The 22,923-nt window shown below is 41.9% G+C and overlaps 1 protein-coding gene across 1 annotated transcript in view; it reads right to left on the reverse strand.

The window, feature by feature from the left end:
- Window positions 1–22,923, reverse strand: part of trappc9 (trafficking protein particle complex subunit 9) — a 339,169-nt gene that overhangs the window by 237,164 nt on the left and 79,082 nt on the right. The window contains exons 13-15 of the mRNA XM_034094424.1: window positions 21,267–21,393; window positions 20,709–20,841; window positions 9,285–9,448 (exon numbers count right to left, since the gene is read on the reverse strand). Of these exons, the coding sequence (XP_033950315.1) occupies window positions 9,285–9,448; window positions 20,709–20,841; window positions 21,267–21,393 (424 nt within the window). The remainder of the gene's footprint in view (window positions 1–9,284; window positions 9,449–20,708; window positions 20,842–21,266; window positions 21,394–22,923) is intronic.

The raw sequence follows: 22,923 nt of genomic DNA on the forward strand, positions 1-22,923 counted from the left end.
TATATGAGTATGTAGTGTCTCTACTTTAAAGAGTCCTCTCCTGCTGATGTTCAGGTGTATATCAGTATGTCGTGTCTCTACTTTAAAGAGTCCTCTCCTGCTGATGTTCAGGTGTATATGAGTATGTAGTGTCTCTACTTTAAAGAGTCCTCTCCTGCTGATGTTCAGGTGTATATCGGTATGTAGTGTCTCTACTTTAAAGAGTCCTCTCCAGCTGGTGTTCAGGTGTATATCAGTATGTAGTGTCTCTACTTTAAAGAGTCCTCTCCTGCTGATGTTCAGGTGTAAATCAGTATGTAGTGTCTCTACTTTAAAGAGTCCTCTCCTGCTGATGTTTCATCTTAAGAGGTGAAAGCTGCAGTGAAACTCATTAAGATGTCCGTCTAATATAACCATTTTAGTGCATAATTCCTCATCATTACTGACATAAAAGGGCGAAAGGTGGATTAACAAGATAACAAATAAATATGAATTAAAAAATGTGATAATTTTTCTTTGCGAGCTTAACATTTTCAAAGCACTTTCCTTGAAACGGCAGTGGTCTCAGAACAACAACAGAGACGGATTTACATAAAGAGCCGGATGATCAATTGCACTGCAATGCAATTAGCAGGTTGGGTTTTATGATGCAGCTCAACGCACCGTCTTCCTCCGAGGCATCATGTGAGCTCTGGCTGAACTGTAATTTTCTGCCACCTTGAAAGCATTGTACAGAAGACTCCATCAACTAAAGCCATTGTTATTCAACATGACGAACACACAGCTAATGTTGTGTGCCGTGGTATGTTCTGCAGTCAGTCTGCAGTGCAGGAAGAAGTAATGTGTGAATAATCAGCCTCTGGTTCAAACTGGGAACAACTGATATGGATGGTTTCAAAGGCAGCTCTTCTATCCGGGGGGCACGGCGGTTAGCACCGAGCCATTGTGTCTGTGCTGACTACAAGGTGAAACGAGAAACTCAGAAGAAGCATCCAAACCAAATTATTCTATATCCAACATTACTTCTACTCTCCCTCACGCGCAGTGCTAAATCTCCCCGAGAAACACCCTTGTTTGGCAGCTGTTCGTTAGCTTTGCATGTAACCCACTAAATTACCAAACTTTACGTCTAACTAAAAGGACATTTAGCCATCCCTTCTTGCGTTCAGAATTAATGTTTGCACAATGTATAAGTAGTTGTTATCATTATTATTCAATAGTATTAGGGCTTCACGATCGAGAAAAAAAAGAACTGGTTGACATTATATTGAAATATATTAAAGGAAATTACAATTTGTCAAAGGTAGGGTAGGTAATTCACTTCAGAAACACAAATGTCACCTGTGGAAGCCGTGGCGCTGTAAAAAGCACGACCAATCATCTGAGCCGGCCCGGCTAAAGTAACTGGATGGCCTGCCTGCCTGTCAGCCTTCCATCGGGGCACAAACTTATCTCGTGCCCTCATTGGTCATGTGCGCATTCGTGTGTGTTGGAGGAGGGGCTCTGTAACGGCCCGTCTACACTACAGGCATCCAAAACATCTTGAAGCTGGGCGTGTCTGAGGCTTGGCGATTTCTCGCGCCCAAGGCGACCAACAACCGATCAGGAATCTCCCGCCCCCGGCATACAAAGCAATAGCAATGTTAAAACGAAGTAAACTGGATATAAAATCCCCAAACAGGCGAAAACCTACCAGTTCCACCCACTGTCTCTGCCACCTCTCTCCATGCCTCGCTCCTCCGGTTTGTATCCCGGTAGATGAACAGAGACTGATCATTCAGCACCGGCTGATTCACTACCGCTCCATTTTTTTGAATATGAGGAAATGACCTGCGTAGTCTCTCCCAGCATACACGCGGTTTGATTGGCTAGCGCTTGTACTGTCAGATTTGCATACGCGGGATTTGATTGACTGATGCCAAGCATCGTGCCTCAAAAGTTGAACATTGTTCAACTTTTGATGCCGATTGATGCTCGCGATGCTTGCAAAGCCATGCCATGCTCCCCACAATGCAGTTCGGCGAAGTTTAAAAATATTCTACGTCACCCCATTCAAGTGAATGGGCGAAGCGTTGAAAGCATTTTTCGATGCCTGTAGTGTAGACGGGCCGTCAGGAAGGCAGATTTTTTTCGGCTGCAGACATTCAAATTCTAGCGCACTCGAGCTGGTTTCTCCATTCTTACCTACCCGACCTTTAAGCTTTCATCACATTATCATTAAAACATCTAATTGATCTGATTTTATTAAAAGGGTGCTAAGTTTTTTTGGAGTTTCCTGTAGCGTGTTATATAGGTTATAGGCAAAAACCCCAGAGTTTCTCTCCCAAACACTTATAATTACATAATTATAACAAAACAATGAGAAGGTTAACGACAAACTTACATTTCCGATCTCAGAGCCAAGAAAACGTAAATCAGGAGATCCAAACACTAATGAAATGGAGCCAAGTGGGTTTTTTTCTACTCCATTGCATACGTTGCTCAGCTTCTGCAGCCAGGAGAATAATACATATGCAACACAGACACTGGAGAAGTGGAAAAACGTTAAGAAAATGAGGGGATATTCTGAGCACAACGATGTTTCGCCAGTCTGGTATAAATAAAGAATGTGAAGGTTGGACAGCTGCTACTCTTTCTGCACATATTACTAAACATTAATGGAGTAAAACGTTGGGAAGAAGTTAACAGTCAAACTTCTTTCCAAGGGAAGAAGTGAGAATGTACTATTGATTGTCATCTCTCTCGGTAAACTAATATGTGTGCAGACATTCAACAATTCTGAATGGGGAGATAATGGTTTTGTTCAAAAAGACACAGGTGCCACTCATGTCTAATTTCTTAGAAGTGGTACATCCTGTATACGCTATATCTCAATAATACTTCAACATCAAAAGGCTATTAGAGACAGCCTTGAGGAACAAAGAGAACCCCAGATGAAATTTAAAACACGACTCCTGTGCCACGCTGCCGACAGGAACTGACATTAAAATGGCCTTCAAAGGTCAAAAGGCTCAGAAGTGCTTCACTTAATTGCTTACAGAGGTGCTGCTTCTGTGAGCTGTAATGAAGCCTTTACTGCAGGGAGGCCACCTCGCGAAATGGCAGAGTGTCGGAAAGAAGGGAACCTGGACTGTGGCCTAATTAGGTGAAATAATGTAGATTGGGTGGAGTACGGTGTGTGCTTTAATGCTGCTCATACCCAGAACCACAACATTTCAGAGCTAGATTTCCATACCTTATATAAATGTGGTAGGACAAACACGCTGCAGCTACACAAATATGCATATATGAAAACACAAATGTGCCGAAACATCTTCACCAACTTGAGGAAACATGCGCAATCGTTTACTTGAAGCGTTGTATTAACGCAGGGGTGTCAAACTCAATCTCATCTCAGGCCACATCAGCATCATGGTTGCACTCAAAGGGCCAGTTTTATATATAAGACCATATACAAATACATATATAAATATTTCATATATATAAAATAATGTATTATATTACATTATTGCCTTCACCCCAAGTGAAGGACTTCAAGTATCTCGGGGTCTTGTTCTCGAGTGAGGGAACAATGGAGCGTGAGATGGGCCGGAGAATCGGAGCAGCGGGAGCGGTACTGCAGTCGCTTTACTGCAGTCGCTTTACTGCAGTCGCTTTACCGCACCGTTGTGACGAAAAGGGAGCTGAGCCAGAAGGCAAAGCTCTCTGTCTACCGGGCCATTTTCGTCCCTACCCTCACCTATGGTCATGAAGGATGGGTCATGACCGAAAGAACGAGATCACGGATACAAGCGGCCGAGATGGGTTTCCTCCGCCGGGTGGCTGGCGTCTCCCTTAGAGATAAGGTGAGAAGTTCGGTCATCCGGGAGGGACTCGGAGTTGAGCCGCTCCTCCTTCGCGTCGAAAGGAGCCAGTTGAGGTGGTTCGGGCACCTAGTTAGGATGCCACCTGGGCGCCTCCCTAGGGAGGTGTTCCAGGCACGTCCAGCTGGGAGGAGACCGAGGGGTAGACCTAGGACCAGGTGGAGGGATTATATCTCTTCTCTGGCCTGGGAGCGCCTTGGGACCCCCCAGTCAGAGCTGGTTGATGAGGGGAAAGGAACGTTTGGGGCTCTCTGCTGGAACTGCTACCCCCGAGACCCGACCACGGATAAGCGGAGGGGGGGTTACGTGCTTTTGTAAATCGGCATGTAACCATATAATAAACATATTATATTCTTTGCAAGCTCTTGAAACCAGAAACCAGGGGACACTAAAAAGTGACGCACACAGCTGGGACCGGAGCACTTGTTGATGTTTAGGGATTATAAAGTTGGCCAAGTGGAAACATTTTACGAATTTTAAACAAAGTTTGATTGTTGATTTTCAGCAACACTTATAGTATATCCCATTTGTGAAACCAATGATCTAAAGAGCTGGAGCATTAACTTAATGACTTTCTTTTGCGTGTAAGTAGTACATTTAAATGTCATTTAGATGGCTTGAATTTGCAATAATTGAATAAAGTAATTAATAAAATATGTTCCAAAGCAAATGTATCAGGCTGATGTATTCATGTTTAAAGTGTTTGCCAAAAGTATTCGGGTGAAACTACTGAGGTTTAATTTTCGCTTGTTCATCGAACTCTGGAAACAACACTCCCTCAGAGGCAGAACTACCGTACTTTTCGGACAATAAGCCGCGACTTTTTCCCCCATTTTTTTTGTGCAGCTAACGGCCACTAGGGAACCTCCTAGATCTATGGATTTTACAGGTAAAATTAACCACCTTTAACACTACGGGCTCTAGGACCGGTCCGCGCCCGCCACCTCCAAGCGGCGGGCTCCAGCGGGAAAAGCTGGAGGCCGGAAAAGAGTGAGACAGGTAGCGCGCCAAAGTAAAAGTGGAACCGAGAGACAGAACGAGAGCAAGACAGACGGACAATTTAGCTGCTGCGGCTTATATGCAGGTGCGCTTTATAGTCCGAAAAGTACGGTACATTTGCAGCCTAAATCATTTCCAACAACAGTTTCATTTCAAAGACAACTCTTGTTAACTAGAGGGACTACATGGTGCCTTGGAGTCCGGCCAGCAGCAGCGTGACACTCTGAGGGGAAGACACCGTACGAGCGTCTTCAAATCCCAGGCGTTTAATTAGAGTCCTGTACGATAGCACTCATTTCCATCCACCTCGGAGCGGAGAAGATCCAAGGCAACAAACGAGCCACAGATATTCTCGTCATTGGGAAATAAAATCGACCTCAGATTTTCCCAGCTCTACACAACAGAGAGAGTTATTGACGTGAAAAGGGAGAAAACGTTACACCTGAGAAGTGCAAGGCTGACACAAGCTGCCGGTAAGAAAGGATCTATGAGCGCTAACCCTTGGACGGAGGATATGTTAGTGTAGCCGGTCTTCAATGAACAACACAGAAAGCCCGGAGCCATTTGAAAATGTCAGATCAATTATTTATATACCAGGCCAGCCACTCCTCCTTTGCCGATTGTGGTTGAAGAAAACTGATTTGTTTGGTCTGAATCCACTGCGTTCACAAGGATGAATCAGAGGAAATGCAGCACTATTTACTCAGTATTGGTGCTATCCGATAAAATAGCAAAACAAGCTTTTCACCAGAGATGGCCAAAAGTGCACACAGCCCTTTACTCAAAGTAGAAGTAGAGAGGCTTAGGAAGTAAAAAGTACCCATAGCTAGCAGCTGCTTTAAAGAGTACCTGACCTCGCTTTATATCAATAGAACAATAATGTCATTGTTAGCTAATGAATGTTTCCATGCTGAACAACGGCAACATGACAACGTTCTCATTGGTCGATCTTGTTTAGAGAAGACCAGGAAACGATGGATATCATTTTGGTTCTGGTAATGATAGAATAACATGCAAATAGAAACCCTGGACTTCTTATTTAAGTGTCAACTTTGAGTGGAGTCGCCAAAAGTGTTGCATTTTAGTCGAAAGAGAAACAACTTTTGGAAATAGTAGCAATGATGTTTCTGCTTCTCGGTGCACTTGTACACTAGTGTTGGCAGTTTTAACAAGTGTTAGTAGCTTTTTAGAGATTGATTCCATGTCTGACATACCCAAAGAGCACTTGGACACTTGATCAACGTCACTTATCCACTCCAAGCCTCCAGGAAGTGTGCCGGACGTTGAATCTAATGCGTGTAGTGGCCAAAAGGTGGTACTACTTCTCATGTGTCAGTCCGTGACGTAATTTTGCACCAAAAATACTTGTTCCCATTGACATCGGGAAAGAAATGTCTGTAAATCTGTGGACATTGTATTTGTACTGAATCGAGTATACAGTATAAACACTTGTATAGCCCTTCTTCAAATCATTTGGGTCTAAAAATGGCCTAAACGCTAAATCTAGAGTTATTTTATAATCTGTTCTATGAGAGCTGGTCACAGGGATGCGTTCAAATTTAGTCAGTAATGTGAGGAACTGTCGAAATGGCGAACGCAGATCAAGTTGAGCTTGAAAATCCTCCATCATCATTGAAGTCTCCGGTTTGGGAACATTTTGGTTTCGCAGTTACGAACAAGGATGACGGACAAAGACAGGTGGACCGAACCAAAGCTGTTTGTCGGCATTGTTCAACTAACATTGGTTACGCGGCAAAACATCAAACTTGCACACTCATTTGAAAAGGCATCACCCGAACGTGAATATAACCGGTACCAAAAGACTGAAGTGCAAACCCAACTCCCGCTAGCATTTAGCCTCCACCACTCGAACAAGTTCAGACCGAGCCAAAGCTATTACAAACGGCAAATATCCTTATGTTGCCATGGTAGCAAAGCGCTGTATCTGCTACCTCTGTCCCTAGCGAGAGGGTGTTCTCCACAGCAGGAGACATTGCTAGTGCCAGCAGATCTGCCCTTTCGGCAAGCAATGTGGACAAGTTCATCTTTCTTTAAAAGAACATGAAAATACAATGACAGGCAAGTCCTAATGTCAAACTGCTGCTTAGGTACTAGTACAGTTCAAATACAGATTATTTCAGTTCATCGAAATGCTGCACCTTAAAGGTGGGGTAGGTAAGTTTCAGAAACCGGCTGGAGATACACTTTTTGTTATATTCCATGGAATGCTCTTAACATCCCGATAGCAATGAATATCTGAAGTGCTTTGACAAAAAATCCATAAAAAAAGTCATCTGTAGAAGCCGTAATACTGTAAAAAGTACAACCAATCGATTGGATGGCCTACCTGCCTGTCAGCCTTCCATCGGGGCACACATTTACCTCGTGCCCTCATTGGTCATGTGCGCGTTCGTGTGTTGGAGGAGGGGCTCTGTGAGGAAGTGGCAGATTTTCTCCGGTTGTGTATTTTCAAATTCTAGCGATCTCGAGCCGGTTTCTCAAACTTACCTACCCCACCTTTAATGTTTATTTTATTTTGTATTTATTTGAGTGAATATTCAGTTTAATAATAATGGAAACCCCAACACTAATAGTTTGTTTTGTGAGTACTAGTAGGCTACAGTAAAGCTCAAATATAGATTATTTCAGTTCATCGAAATGCTGCACCTTAATGTTTATTTTGTATTTATTTGAGTGAATACATTACTCACAGTTTAATAATAATTAAAAAAACCCAAAAAATATTTTATGTTTTGTGATAATTTTTTCTCCTGTACCGAAAACGTACCGAAGCGTGACCTAAAAACCGAGGTACGTACCGAACCGAAATGTTACCGTATAGTTAGAAGTGGAGTTTTCAAAGCATGATTTCTTACATATCTCACCATCAATAGTACAATATTTAGAAAAAAGTTGCTGCCTCTTGTAATACTGCAGCTGCTCTTTCTCACACAGGAAGTGAGTCAAAGACAGAACAGCAAGAGAGAGAGACTGCAGAGATCTGAGGACATGAGCAGGTGTTGAACAAAGAGAGAAACACAGAGTGAAAAGCCACGGGGGAATGAAAGATGTGAAACCAAAAACAACGGGTAGTGACCTCTGTTCTGCGGGCTGGAGCCTGGAGCAGGAACTCAGCGGGTGAAGAACATCAAAAAGTGTCGTGACTGAACCAGAACTGATACCAAATATACATCTATGACGACAACACAGCGTTAGTTTAACGTTTTTACACCTTCATCCCATGCGTTTAATCCACCCATTGTAATCCCTTGAGACAATTCCTGTCATTAATGTCCAACACGTACCAAAGGAGGATCAATTTTCATAGTCTGATTATCTTGTTCCCCCTATGTGTATGCGTAAAGGTGAAAAGATTACTGTTTTTGCAAGGATACACTTTCTAGTGCCCTAAATAAATTAGGCAAACATCTGTGAGCAGGTGGGGGAAATAAATTGCAAGGTGGAAAGAAAAGGTTTAGTCGAGATCACTTTATAAATCCGATTGCTGTGCCATCTGGGAAAGCAGATGAAAATGCAAGTTCTTTGAGGCATCAATGGCTAAATAAAACGCTTTCAGTGCGGTTTGGAACATGGGTTGTGGTGCATTTCAGCCTCTTGTGGACAAGATGGGTATTACAAACCCAACCAAATGACTTTTCTTTTTCCATACATGATGAAACTTTCCTGAAATTATCCTGGAAAAACCTTTTTATTTTACCTCCAGAACTTAAAGGTCACCTATCATGCTATTGTTAGGCAATAGCTTAGGTCTCAGATATATAAAAATATATTAAAAACATGTCTATGAAGTGTTTTGCTCAAAATACCAAACAGATCACCCATTCTAGCCATGCCTCATATCCCTCTATTTCACTTCCTGTTTCTAAAGTGCTGATTTGGGTATAAAGCTTATAACAATTATAAAAAAGGAGGGGTCTGAGCTCATGCGGGACCCGGCAGCTACCGTCTAAACTAAATGCTGCCGTGATGAAACGCCATATCATGGATTATCAAGGATCTGAAACAGTCTGGAGCTCAAAGGCTTTCTCTCTTGCCGGTTACATCACAAGGTGAGTTCCTTTCTACTTCCTGCTTCTTCACACACATGCTCTCCAGTACAGGTTAGCTCTGAGTGTTAGCATGCTAATGTAAACACCGACCATATTACGTCCAAAACAGTCGGGCATTGTTTCTGATAGCAACGTTTCTGATTGGGCCGTGGGTCCACATTTCAGATATTACGTCATATCGGACGCAAATCTGGATCAGCTCCGTTGTTCCCCGTTTTTAGAGATTTGGGTACGGAGGAAAAGAGAGAGGGTTTTATTTTCTGACGCTGTGTGAGTTCCCTGACGCACCGGGGACACATGTTGATGTATAAAAGACACCAAAAAGTGCATTTTGCATGATGGGTCCCCTTTAACTTCAGAAAGGGGTACTAACCTTTGGTGGTGGTGGTCTTAGAGGTGAGCTCCAGAGTCTCGATGTCCTCAGATCCGATGTTCTCCAAGGTGATGGTGAGCGGCTGCATCTCTCCATTGAAAAGCTGGACGGAAACGGTGCTCGACAGTTCCTCTTTAGACGTCGGCTGAGGCGTGTGAGCTGACCTGTTTAGGAAGAAGGGACATTTTCAGTCATGATAGGAAGGAAAATATACTAATTGGACTGTTTTTATGGTCCCTTAAGTGTTGGTTTGATGTATTTATTGTTTAAATGGAGTTAATGAGGCAGTAAGCAATCCAGTCAGTTAATTAATCAGAATCAGGTTAGGTAGGTTTACACGTACGAGGAATAGGACTTGGTGTCGTGGTGCATAAAAACAAGAATTAAAAGCACAGGTAGAGAAGTAGAAAAATATTACAAATATAACAGTATTTACTTTGCAATGGAATGAAATAGAGGAATAAAATATGGAATAAAAATCAGCTGTAATACACATTGTGTGCATTAATGCAAAAAAAACGACCCAATCAAGGTCAAATTACAGTTTTCGTTGATTGGAGTCAGTTTACTTTAAAGAGTCCCTTCAATGTCAAAAAGGGTTGTATTACAGCAAGGAAAATCGCTGAAAATATTCATAGTATCGCATATATTTTAACCAATTTAGTATCTTTTTGGTGGCTGCTGTCTCCCTCCACAAACACTGATAGATAAGCACTTCTTAACACCCCATTTCAATCAATCCCCTCAAGGCATCCGTATACATTATGATTTCTGAGAAAACAATGTATAAAACATTTAATGGCGATGCAAGTTGAACGTGGCTTAATATGATGGAAACAGTTCCATTATACTTCCATCATAATGTGAATAACACTTCGAGAAACATTAATCTCAAGATGTGTGAAGACGTGGTTTCAAAAGCTCTCTCACATTGTGACGAAGATGAAAAGTGCTTCTTGGAATCTCATTAGCTGGTACGTCATTAGTTGATGATTGATGTTGATTTCCTCACAGGGGAGTGAAGCTGAATGAAATGTATGTACTGTAGTGTTTACAATGTGATGTATGTCTATTTATGGGTAAGCAAGTCTTACCCTAGGTGTATAAAAAACAAAAAACATTCGTCTGAACGCTTGACGCCGTTATGTTTCTGTTTGTCCATCTGCGGCATGAAGGGAAAAGCTAATGGCCCGATTTACTTTGACACTTGATGGAACGGTGTAGCTTGGGCCAAGGACGAACCCATTTCATTTTGGAGCAGATACACTTGCATTGACTCACGATTTCACTCACTAACGGCCTTTCTAGTTTAGGAATGGTCAGTAGATCGGCTTCGTATTGATGAAAGACATGCATTTCCAAGCATTTGGACTACCTATGTTGTAAATGTATTATCTTTTCAATTTACACACGGCATCTATTGCACGTCTGACCGTCCTGAGAGAGGGATCCCTCCTCTGTGGCTCTCCTCGAAGTTTCTTCCAGTTTCCCCTTTAACTGTGGGGTTTCTTTGGAAGTCTTTCCTTGTACGATGTGAGGGTTATTGGGCTATATAAATAAACATTGATTGACATTGATTGATTGATGAAAGACTTACTTTGCATACAGGGAAGGATACACTTTTACTCCAATTATACTATAAAAAGAGAACTTTCTGTATGTATGGCCATCCATAAATAAAATACAGCATATAGAGCCCTGGCCTATAACTCTAAGGGTGCGTTCACACCTGCCTTGTATAGTCCGGTTGAATCGAACCCGCTTGGTGCGGTTCGTTTGGGTCGGTGTGAACGCAGTCCGAGACCTCTGAAGTGAACTAAACAACCGGACTCTGGTCCGCTAAAATAGGTGGTCTCGGAGCGCTTGCTTGCGAACTCTGGGGCGGTTCATCGCTGGTGTGAACGCAGTCCGCACCAAAACATAGGAAGCGTAGTATTTACGTGTCACAAGAACGTGGATGTCTTCAAAATATTTAGCGAAAGAGTCTTTAAAGACATCCGCGGTTTAGTTAAAGAGTGAAGCAGGATGAAGTGTTGAACAGTGTCGTGTAAAGTAAAAATTCTCCGTCAGCTACATAAAAGTAAGAACACCGGTCGTCGGTGAAACGCCCTCCTGACTGCAGAACGTCTCATTATATGCGTTATAATGTTTTTTAACGGACGTTGTCTGATTATGTAATCATATGCGCAGGCCGCTAGAGTCTGTTGATCTCCAGACCAGGGGCGGTTCTAGGGGGGGCCAGTGCCCCCCCTAACACTGACCTCTGACCCTGTGGCCCCCCTAACAATGAAAAGTATTTTTTTTGTTTGTTTTAAATGTATATTTTCTGGTACTCGGTTTGCCAAAAACCGTAGGATTGTGTTGCTGTAATGTGAGATTGTGCAGACACCCTTATGTAAAGTAGAGATGTAACTGTTCATTGCCTTTATTTTTATAGAAATATAGTGTTAGTGCAAACATTGCACTATAACTTAAGCTGAAGCTAACAGTAATAACTATAAGATCTATCTGAAATAAATAAGTGTACTGAAACAAATACCAATAACTGTATTGCATTGTTTTCTTATGCGCAATTACTTCATACTGTCTAGTTCTCTTTTTCGTCATGCATATATTGTGCCCCCCTCAGAAAATAACTGGCCCCCCCAGTGGACCCCCCCGTCAAATTGGTCTAGAACCGCCACTGCTCCAGACTAACAGCAGCATGAGAATAACCTGCCAAAGTGCCGATGCTCCATGGCGGAGGCTCCGGTAGAAATTGCCGAGATTTGTGTTTTTACCCCCTTAATGTCTGACCAATGGTTGAACAGCATTTCCGTGCACATGACTTGTGTTTAAAGTTTATAGTCCGTTTGAGTTTTGCCCGCGTGAACGCAAACCGAACCTTCTGGAAAATGAAACAATGTAACAAACTGTGGTCTGGTCCGCTTCAGCAGAGAAGCGGACTATTAGGTGTGAATGCACCCTTAGAGTCCTTTCAAGAGCAGATCCACAATGAATCACATTGATCGGAGAACTACTCTCTACTTCTGTCATGTTTTCTTTGAGAGTTCAAACTGTGGGTCTTCTTGTACATCTGAGTCAGTGACATCACAGCAAAGCACTTTCATCAGCTGTCAAAAACAAAACGCCTGCAGCTGACGCTTCAAGGCTAAAAGAGCCTCTGCTTTTAGCAAAGTAATGCAAATACTGACGCAAAATAGAATATTATGAAAGGTCAATGCGAGGGTTCTCATGTCATTCCGCATGCAAGTGCCTAGCTTGTTCAAATGCAACAACACATTTCGCCCAAGGGCTAGGATTATAATACCCGTCATCACCAACTGCCTTTACGTTCCTTGTGATATCGACAGTAGGTCAACTCGAAATGTTACTGACATTTCAAATGCATTTGCAGGTTAAAATAGAGCAATCATGGAAAACCTTATTTGAATCAACACACATTGTGTTTCAGCAGATATGTCTGAGGTACATGGAGCATTTCAGGTTCATACCCTCTTTCTGAACTGCTTCGTTTCAGCGCCTGTGTCTTTAAGCCCGTCTGCTCTGATTGGCTTGCGAGAAAATTATTATGCACTTTTGTAAAGATCTCGCTCAAGATGTGGGCGGAAAGGATCAGATTAAGAGCAGTTTAATGTCATGACGAAGTGGAGCAACATCTTTTATTTTTTTGACAAAGAAGCCGCTAAAATGACCATGTTTTATTTTTTTACCGTTTTTGGAGTTGGTAGGAACTCTAGATATCCAAATATATCTGTAGAAGCACTGAAAAGGTTTTGTTTCTTTATGATATTACTGATGGTAAAACTCTTTTAGAAAACATGGCTGCTGGGGTGTTTCTCAATGTCGAGGAAGGCTCCTCCAGAGCCACTATTTCAAGGATGCTACGTCATCGAGTGCCGCCGAAGGACTGTTCCAATGTCCAGGTTCCTTGGAATTGTACCGAGGCCGGCGTACTTCGTTGCGGGAAATTTCGAGGCTGCACATGTGTAGACTCCGCGGTCTTAAAATCCCCACAATGCTTTGGGCACGGACCAATTTTCAAAATCTTTGGCGGAAATCGCGCTCCATTTAAAGCGGGGCCTCGCATATGACGCACACCTGTTAGACTGTTCCACAATTCTTCGTGTTCCGAGGCTAGGAAGGATTCTTGCCTCGCTTCTGAAGGACCTGACTCGGAAGACATGTCCTACCAAGGAAGCGTCCTCGACATTGAGAAACACCCAGTGGCTCTTGCACTTGAAAAAGTTGAAAATTACTCAAGCAAATGTTTAAAAGTAGAATTCTCAAACTTTTTACACGGACGTTCTCTCAGTGTTGATAGTAAATGTAAGTAATTGTAATTTAAGCAATAAATTCCTCTTTCATGAGAATCCTCCTGTTGTAAATCTGCTTTTTTTTCCCAGCATACAGCGCTGCCATTTGACGTGAAGGTAAGGGAGAGCTTCGGGCTATTTCCGTTTTATATTTCTACTCTCCGCTTCTGCGTGTCCATGGGGTCTGCTCTAGATGCTAATCAAAACTAGCTACGATTCAAATATAGCATAAAAGGTCATCTAAAATACGATAGTAGAACAGTAAGAGGCTATTCTGCCATAATTATTTGAGCCAGAGAATTCAGCAGAATAAATTAAGCGGAGAGAGGATGCTGTGTGAGAGAACATAGCCGGCGGGCGCCCTGTAGCTCACATGCAATGCATTCTGGTCCATATAGGCACTGCCGACACAGCTCCCCGAGCAGAAAAACTTTCGGTCAATGTAGCACGCAATCACAGAGTTTATTGCTTTCAGATTTGCCATCAATACAGATTGGACATGCACACTAAAAGGTTGGCAGATGTTTCCTTTCTCACTCATGTAGGTTATGTGAGAAAACTAAGAATGCAGCTACTGTATGTGCTGCAGGCAAAAGGATATGTGAGAAAGCTCTGAAGGCTTCTCTTCGACTGAGGTCAGAGCTGCGGGTCTACCTGAGCACCAGTGAGAGGATTAGATTTGTATTCTAGTTGCTTCACGTATCGGATCCGGAAGTTTTCCAACACTGGAGAGAATAAAAATGTTGTCCACATAAAAGGCAGCTGAAGCGCTGTACCTACAGGCATGACCTAAATAGTTGATTTTCCAGCAGCTCTGCTGTCAGAATGATTTATAACATCCCAACGCGGTGCTTTACTCACGGTAATTCAACCCATGATTTCTCCTCTTATGGTACTTTTCCTTCATGAAAGATGTCATTTCTGCTGACAGGATGTACACGAAAACAAATCCCCCTGCATCCCTGATGTTTGTGTTGTCAAACCACTGAAGCGTTTGCCAACATAGGATAAGAGAGATGCTTCGTAACAAATGTCTGTTTGATTAATTAAGCTATGTACTAATGGTTTGGTTTGTTCAATGCACACGAGTATTTAAATTAAATGCACAACACTTACTTGTTATCCCTTTTTTGTTGCAATTATGCAATTTGGGTTTTTGCAATTACGTATCTGAATACTGGTAATATTTACATTCAGTGTTGCCCCGCCAACGCCGCGCGCCCCGCCAACACCGCGCGCACCCCCAAAAGCCGCGCGCCGCGCCAACGCCGCGCGCCCCCCCCTGAAACTCAATTATAATTATTTTTTTTAATAATTGTTTTATATTTTTAAATATATAGCACCAAATTGCAACTAATCTATATATATTGTCACTATTCACATTGAACATGTGCTCGTTCATTAAATAAACGCTTACATTTTAAGTTGTGAGTTTAGTGTTTTTGACCCTAAGAAACAGCATTAATCAATAACAATAATCCACAGCTCCTCTCTCTGGTCCAGAGGATTTACGATATATCCCAATGCCACCCCCCCGCTCAGGCAGCACCCCCACAGCTTTTTGGGGGCCCTATGATGCTGTTTGGGGGGCCCTAGTTTTTACGGTTTTTTAAACTACAATTGGGGGATTCCGAAGCCTTTAAGACAGGGGTGTCAAACTCAAGGCCCGGGGGCCAAATCCGGCCCGCGACTTCATTTTCTGTGGCCCCACAAGAGCTTGCAAAGAATATAATATGTTTATTATACGGTTACATGCTACTTTACAGAAGCACGTTGCCCATAAACTACATGTCCCACAATGCATCTCAAATTTGCCTTTTTTGTCAATTTGCCTTTTTTCCTTCAAAATATGCTTTTTTTCTTAGAATTGGCCTTTTTCCTCAAAATGTTACTTTTTTTGTTTTTCCAGAATTTGGCTTTTCTTTTTAAACAATTTTGTGACATGCACACTGAAGAGACTTGCAATTATTTGCCCAAGACTTCTGCTTTCAGACGTATCTGAAAATAATCCAATGCAGAGGCAATCATGTAATATAATAAATTATGTTATATATATTCAATATTTATATATGTATTTTTATATTGTCTTAAATTTACAACCGGCCCTTTGAGTGAAACCATAACGCTGATGTGGCCCTTGATGAAATTGAGTTTGACACCCCTGCTTTAAGATGATCCGTGGAGACGCATCAATCTGTTTCACTTTAAGAGGAAAACAGGCTAATTTCACGAAAACCAAGCAATTGAAACTTACAAAAAAATATATTGAAAAGCTAAACAATAAGGCTCCTCTACGTCAATAAATGCAAGAGATGCAGCATTTTCTCAACAATGTATCATTTAAATTGTTCATCTTCCTCAGACGTCACTCATTGGCTGACAGCCCAACGATGATTTGGACTTTATTACCCCAAAAACCCAAGCCACAGCTTTGCTATCATTGCAGTTTAGTTGTGTTCATATCCTACATTTGATTTGTAAGCATGTAATGCTTCACCGAACACAGGAGGGGGCTTGGCTGTCTACAAATAAAGACGGCTAACTTTAATTCTCCCCAAATATATTGAGGCTGAACCTGAACTTTCAGCTTGGGGGCCCATAGTGGCCGCGGGGGCCCTATGCATCTACATAGTCCACCGATAGCAGTGCTTCTCAAAGTGTGGTCCGTGAGCACCCCCTAGTGGTCTGTGAGTATATTGGTAACATTTCACATTTGAAATACATTAATTTATTTGAGTTGTCCGCACTCTCGCGGGAATATCTCCGCAATGGAGCGAGGTTAAGTTTCACTTTCAATTGCATGATATAGCCCAGCGCAACACCTTCATCACACATGTTGCCACTTGTTTGTCCCACTTTCAGGCGATTTGTAATCTGTTCTAGAAAAACGATGTGACTTTGGATATTTGTGGAGTTAGGTGGTCCTCGAGTGTTTTTCTATTGGTTAAGTGTCCTTGGTATGAAACACTTTGAGAAACACTGGCCTATAGGAAGAAACGGCCGTGTGTGACCGTCTATGTTTCCTGTAGTTATTGAATTGCTCTTTTTACTGCCCTGCACAGTTTTACTATTATGCTTCTGTGTTTATTGTATTTTTGTAACTCTGTCTATCTTCGGGATAAATAAAGTCTTATCTTCCCTTTTCTATAGTAATTTGTGTGCATGTAAATAGTTTGCAAAGGCTAAAATACCAAAGCTCCCCCCTTAAGGGTTCAAGGTTCTTTATTGTCGAACTAACACAGCTACAGTAATTATGTCGTTGAAAGTCTTAGGTCACAGGCTTCTCCAACAGTGCAACACACGTGTTTTTCTCCCACAGTTTTTGCCATCAGCAAACTATTGATTTAAAAACCACCTTTGGCTGCATTTCATTTAAAAGCATCTCCTCTTCATTCTGAAAGACGTTTACACAGTGGAAGCATTTTTCTGTGTTATTAATTGTTCCAACAGTTATTTTTAGTTTGAGCCTTAATTTGGCATTTGATCGTGCAACACATCAACAGGCTGGTGACACTTAAACAGAGGAACATTTATCTTGTGTTACATGTAGGGAAATGTCGTATCAACACTATCTAGTTTAGTTTATTTTTTTATTTTTTTTCGAGCATGTAAAACCAAAGAAAATACAAATGAAACAAAAGATGATACAGACATGATACAGTACTATACAAATGAATGCAATAACAAAACATTTAAATAATAATTGAGTAATCTGTAGTATCATTGTCTGATATCAATAAACAACAAAACTTTAGCTAATTACACGTCCGAAAAGGGCTCGGAAGAAGTTTACACTTATTTAATCCGACCCCTTCTCCCTTTTGTTTTCACTTTTTTTTTTTTTACATCTAAGTGCAGTGTGACAGTAGTACGACAGTGAACCATTTTTGGCTCTGTGCTCCGGCACAATGGATGTGAAATGAAACAATGGCTTTGAGGGTAAAGTGCTGACTTTCAGCTTTAGTGGTGTTTGAGGGTGTTCACATCAATCGTGGGTGAGCAGTGTTGGACTCGTTGCCCTTTTTATATTTTTACAGCGGAACAGAGCAAGGTTCTCCCAGTACACAGTCGGTCACATGGCCTCTTTTCAATTGAGCATATGTTTCACTTACTGAAGAGCAGAGTGAGGCCAAAAGGTCCTAACAGGAGGTGGTGACTGCAGATATTATGCAATGAAGAACTGAATACATTTTATAAGAGGTGTGGCTTAATACATGTAAATCAGTGGTGTCAAACTCAAGGCCCGGGGGCCAAATCCGGCCCGAGACTTCATGTTATGTGGCCCCACAAGAGCTTGCAATGAATATAATATGTTTATTATACGGTTACATGCCGCTTTACAGAAGCACGTTGCCCATAAACTACATGTCCCACAATGCATCTCAAATTTGACTTGTTCTTAGAATTTGACTTTTTTTTTTTAAATGTTGATTTTTTTCAAAATGTCACTTTTTTCTGGGTTTTTTTCACTGAAGAGACTTCTGCTTTCAGACGTAGTTAATTATTAAGTTATTACCCTATCCGATAATAATCCAATGCAGGGGCAATAATGTAATATATAATACATTATTTTATATATATTAAATATTTATATACAGTGGGGCAAAAAAGTATTTAGTCAGCCACCATTTGTGCAAGTTCTCCCACTTAAAAAGATGATCTGTAATTGTCATCCTAGGTACACTTCAACTATGAGAGACAGAATGAGAAGAAAAGAAAATCACATTGTCTGATTTTTAAAGAATTTATTTGCAAATTATGGTGGAAAATAAGTATTCTGTCAATAACAAAAGTTCATCTCAATACTTTGTTATATACCCTTTGTTGGCAATGACAGAGGTCAAACGTTTTCTGTAAGTCTTCACAAGGTTTTCACTGTTGCTGGTATTTTGGCCCATTCCTCCATGCAGATCTCCTCTAGAGCAGTGATGCTTTGGGGCTGTCGCTGGGCAACACGGACTTTCAACTCCCTCCAAAGATGTTCTATGGGGTTGAGATCTGGAGACTGGCTAGGCCACTCCAGGACCTTGAAATGTTTCTTACGAAGCCACTCCTTCGTTGCCCGGGCAGTGTGTTTGGGATCATTGTCATGCTGAAAGACCCAGCCACGTTTCATCTTCAATGCCCTTGCTGATGGAAGGAGGTTGTCACTCAAAATCTCACGATACATGGCCCCATTCATTCTTTCCTTTACACGGATCAGTCGCCCTGGTCCCTTTGCAGAAACACAGCCCCAAAGCATGATGTTTCCACCCCCATGTTTCACAGCAGGTGTTCTTTGGATGCAACTCAGCATTCTTTCTCCTCCAAACACGTCTAGTTGAGTTTTTACCAAAAAGTTCTATTTTGGTTTCATCTGACCAGATGACATTCTCCCAATCCTCTTCTGGATCATCTAATGCTCTCTAGCAGACTTCAGACGGGCCTGGACATGTACTGGCTTAAGCAGAAGCACACGTCTGGCACTGCAGGATTTGAGTCCCTGGCGGCGTAGTGTGTTACTGATGGTAGCCTTTGTTACTTTGGTCCCAGCTCCCTGCAGGTCATGGACTCGGTCCCCCGTGTGTTTCTGGGATCTTTGCTCACCGTTCTTGTGATCACTTTGACCCCACGAGGTGAGATCTTGCGTGGAGCCCCAGATCGAGGGAGATTATCAGTGGTCTTGTATGTCTTCCATTTTCTAATAATTGCTCCCACAGTTGATTTCTTCACACCAAGCTGCTTACCTATTGCAGATGCAGTCTTCCCAGCCTGGTGCAGGTCTACCATTTTGTTTCTGGTGTCCTTTGACAGCTCTTTGGTCTTGGCCATAGTGGAGTTTGGAGTGTGACTGTTTGAGGTTGTGGACAGGTGTCTTTTATACTGATAACGAGTTCAAACAGGTGCCATTAATACAGTTAACGAGTGGAGGACAGAGAAGGCTCTTAAAGAAGAAGTTACAGGTCTGTGAGAGCCAGAAATATTGTTTGTTTGTAGGTGACATAAATACTTATTTACCAATGAATTCATTAAAAATCCTACAATGTGATTTCCTGGATTCTTTCTGACGCTGCGTGAGTTCCCCGACACACCGGGGACACATATTTATGTATAAAAGACGTAAAAAAAGTGCATTTTGCATGATAGGTCCCCTTTAACCTGTTAAGCCCGGGAGCCCCTGCCCGAGCTTCTTAATATTTAACAAACTATGAATGTGTCATACCCACTTAACTGGAAGAAACTCAGCTACCTGACGATATGAACAAGTCTAACGCCAAGCGTCTGAATTAGCACTAAGCGAAAGAGTGCTAACGCACTTAGCACATAACTCACGGTAGAAATATTGTACACTTCATCGGATCTGCACAAACAAGATATCATACGAAAGCTGAGATGCCACTGCATGGTATAAGTATCATCACTGTGCGACCAAAACTCAGGGCAGCGAAGGCAAACCCAGACAACACACAAAACGCGGCCAAAACGGCAAATATGTTTTACCTTTGCTGTTTTCTGTTCAAAAGTTGTGTTCAAGGGCATTAAAACGCTGCTGAAGGTTAATCCATAGGTTAATCCAATGTGTCTGTGTCACTTTGATAATCTATCATACCATTTATGTCAATAAGAGTAGGTGGTGTCAATCACCAAAATCGACCGAGGGGTTCCAGAGATATGGAAAATCCACCCAAATGACCCCAGAAGTGGGTTTTTTTTTACTAAACCTCTCTAAAAAAGGTAAAATGTCACTTGTTTTGCATCAATCTTGATACAGGGTACTTATTATATGTTATAGTTTGGATTCCTAAAGCTTTTAGTCCATCCCATCGTTCAAGGGTGGTTTTCACTATAAGTCATGTTTTCTTTTGGACGGACACAATCATTTACATTTTTTTACTGTGTTCAATCTAAATTTACTTTAAAATAAAAACATCTATATTGATTCTGACTGTTCTACATCCAACTCACAGGTGTATCATTACTTTGAGAAAAAAGATTATTAATGTACCCCTTTTAGAAGTGAAGATATAGTCATTTGTTCTGGGCATGTCCTTTTCGAGCCTGAGACCTGGAAAACCGGCTCGGGGCTGAACAGGTTGAAGCACATGTCAGAGGGGAATGATGATCTCACCGTGGCAGAGATGTGCTGAGCTGCAGACGGGGGAGGGAGGGGATGACCTCCACCAAGCAGCCACTGGTCTTCACACTGGTGAGACCCTCCAGCAGGCAGTCACTGGTCACACCGAACACCGACGTGTGGTAACCTGCGTTCAAACACAACACATGTTTCAGCTTCGGTGGATGACTTTTAGGGCTGCACGATTTGGAAATGTAGGCTAGTTGCAAGTTAATATGATTGATATTGCATTTGTGATATGATCCACATTATTACAGGGGATTTTTTTCACATATTTTGCCTTTACTGAATAGTAGTCCATATAATAATTTTAAAAAAAACAAGAGGGGCAAATAATAAAGTAAACATTTAATAAATAGCCGTAGGTGTTGAAGCTGAAACTGTCATATTGCCGTTTTGATTATTATACAGTCCTTAGTGATGTTTTAAAGTTAAGATGAAAGCTAACGTTGGTTTCTGATACGGATGTGTGTGCGACAGAAATCCCAGTTAACCAGCTCCCTCTCATGAGCTACATCAGAGATTTGGAGCAGGTTTTCCAGCTGGACTCACCGTTGACAGTGATGTTGCCAGCTGTTCGCGGGACGCCTACCAAAGTGACGGGGTAGAGGCCAGACTCTGCAGGGAGCGAGAGCGCAGCAGGAAGGGACTCAAACTCCACTCCAGATGTCAGCAAGCCCTGGAACCAACATGAAATAGGGATGAGACATGATTGTAATATAAATGAAGAAGCAAAAACCAAACGAATGTAAAATCATTTAGAGAAAGGAAAAGATCTTGGTAAATGACAGCATACATTAAAATAGTGAAAAACTTTGAATTAGCATTTTGTTTTTTGTTGTATTCTTTCCCAAGCATGATTAAGCATACATAATGTCACATTTGAGAAGCTGACAATAATTATTTTTATTTTATTTCTGCTTTTAATGAATGTCCCAACATGTCTTATTCTTTTTTTAAATGTTTCAACACCTTACATTTTATGTCACCACGTTCTGAAGGCACTGCTCATCATGTTTAGCCATGGATGTCTACTTACCTACTTGTCTGTATTATAGTATAATACAGTAATATGTTAGCTTATTGTGTATTATTGAATACCTTTTTTTTCTAACCTTCTTTGCCACTTTTGATCCAACAATGTAAATATCCTGACTGTCGGACTAATAAAGGATTTCTGATTCTGATAAATGCCAAATAATAACCAGGGTATCAAGATTGTTGTTGGTGAATAAATGTATTTATATGTTAACTTATCAACCAATAAGTTGCGGCTGACTGAAGTAAGAAGGCAGAAGGTCCAGAAAAACACCTCGAGTGGGTATTTATTAACATGGTGTTTTATTAACAAGGACAACTATATATAAAAGTATTTACAACCAACTCAATCCAACCAACACGAACAATACCCAACTGTCTCAAAGAGAGAAAAACACTGTTTAAAGGCCCGGACACACCAAGCTGACACCAAAGAACTGACACAGGCGGACCCCCGACTGTTGTGTCGCCTCGCGTCGAACTGGAACACACCGCAAAGACTTCAGCCGACGGCCAAGAAGCACGTACGCACTGCGCATGCGTGAGTGGCAATACCTCTCCTGACCAGCAGGCGGCGGTAGTGTGTATTCGTCATTCAAAAGAGGCAACAACCGGAAGACAGACTGCGTGATAACCGAGAGAAGAAGAACAGGCTGCGTGATATAAGCAAACAACAAGTAGCCCGTTCCATGTTCCCTCTACAGCGAGAAGCTCACGGGGCTTTCCCGAACCTGCGTCGAGAGCTGGGGTTCAATGAAACCTCAGATTTGCCTTCTTAATCGTTTGTTTGGGTCCCTCACTTCTGTTTCGCTTCTCATGCACCGATTCGCTAGCTGAACAGCCAATTAGAGGGCTTTATTTTGCCGACTGCCTTTGGACGGGTTTTCGGTCGAAAAGGTGTCGGCACGGCTGAAAAGACACGACGGTGCGGGACACACCAATCTGAGTAGGGCGTGTCGACGCTCATCGACGGCCTGACGCCAATCGACGGCCTGACGCCAATCGACGTACAAAATCGGCTTGGTGTGTGTCCGGGTCTTAAGAGAAACAATTTACAGGTTTGTATTTTTCTTTTAAACCTGTATTTTCAATTGTTAAAAAAAACAGCGGGTGAGATATAAAGATCATCTGTGGTTTCCTTTTTTAGCTAATCGTAATAAATGTATCTCTA

This window comes from Pseudochaenichthys georgianus, chromosome 11 (genome assembly GCF_902827115.2).
Source record: "Pseudochaenichthys georgianus chromosome 11, fPseGeo1.2, whole genome shotgun sequence".
Lineage (NCBI taxonomy): Eukaryota > Metazoa > Chordata > Actinopteri > Perciformes > Channichthyidae > Pseudochaenichthys > Pseudochaenichthys georgianus.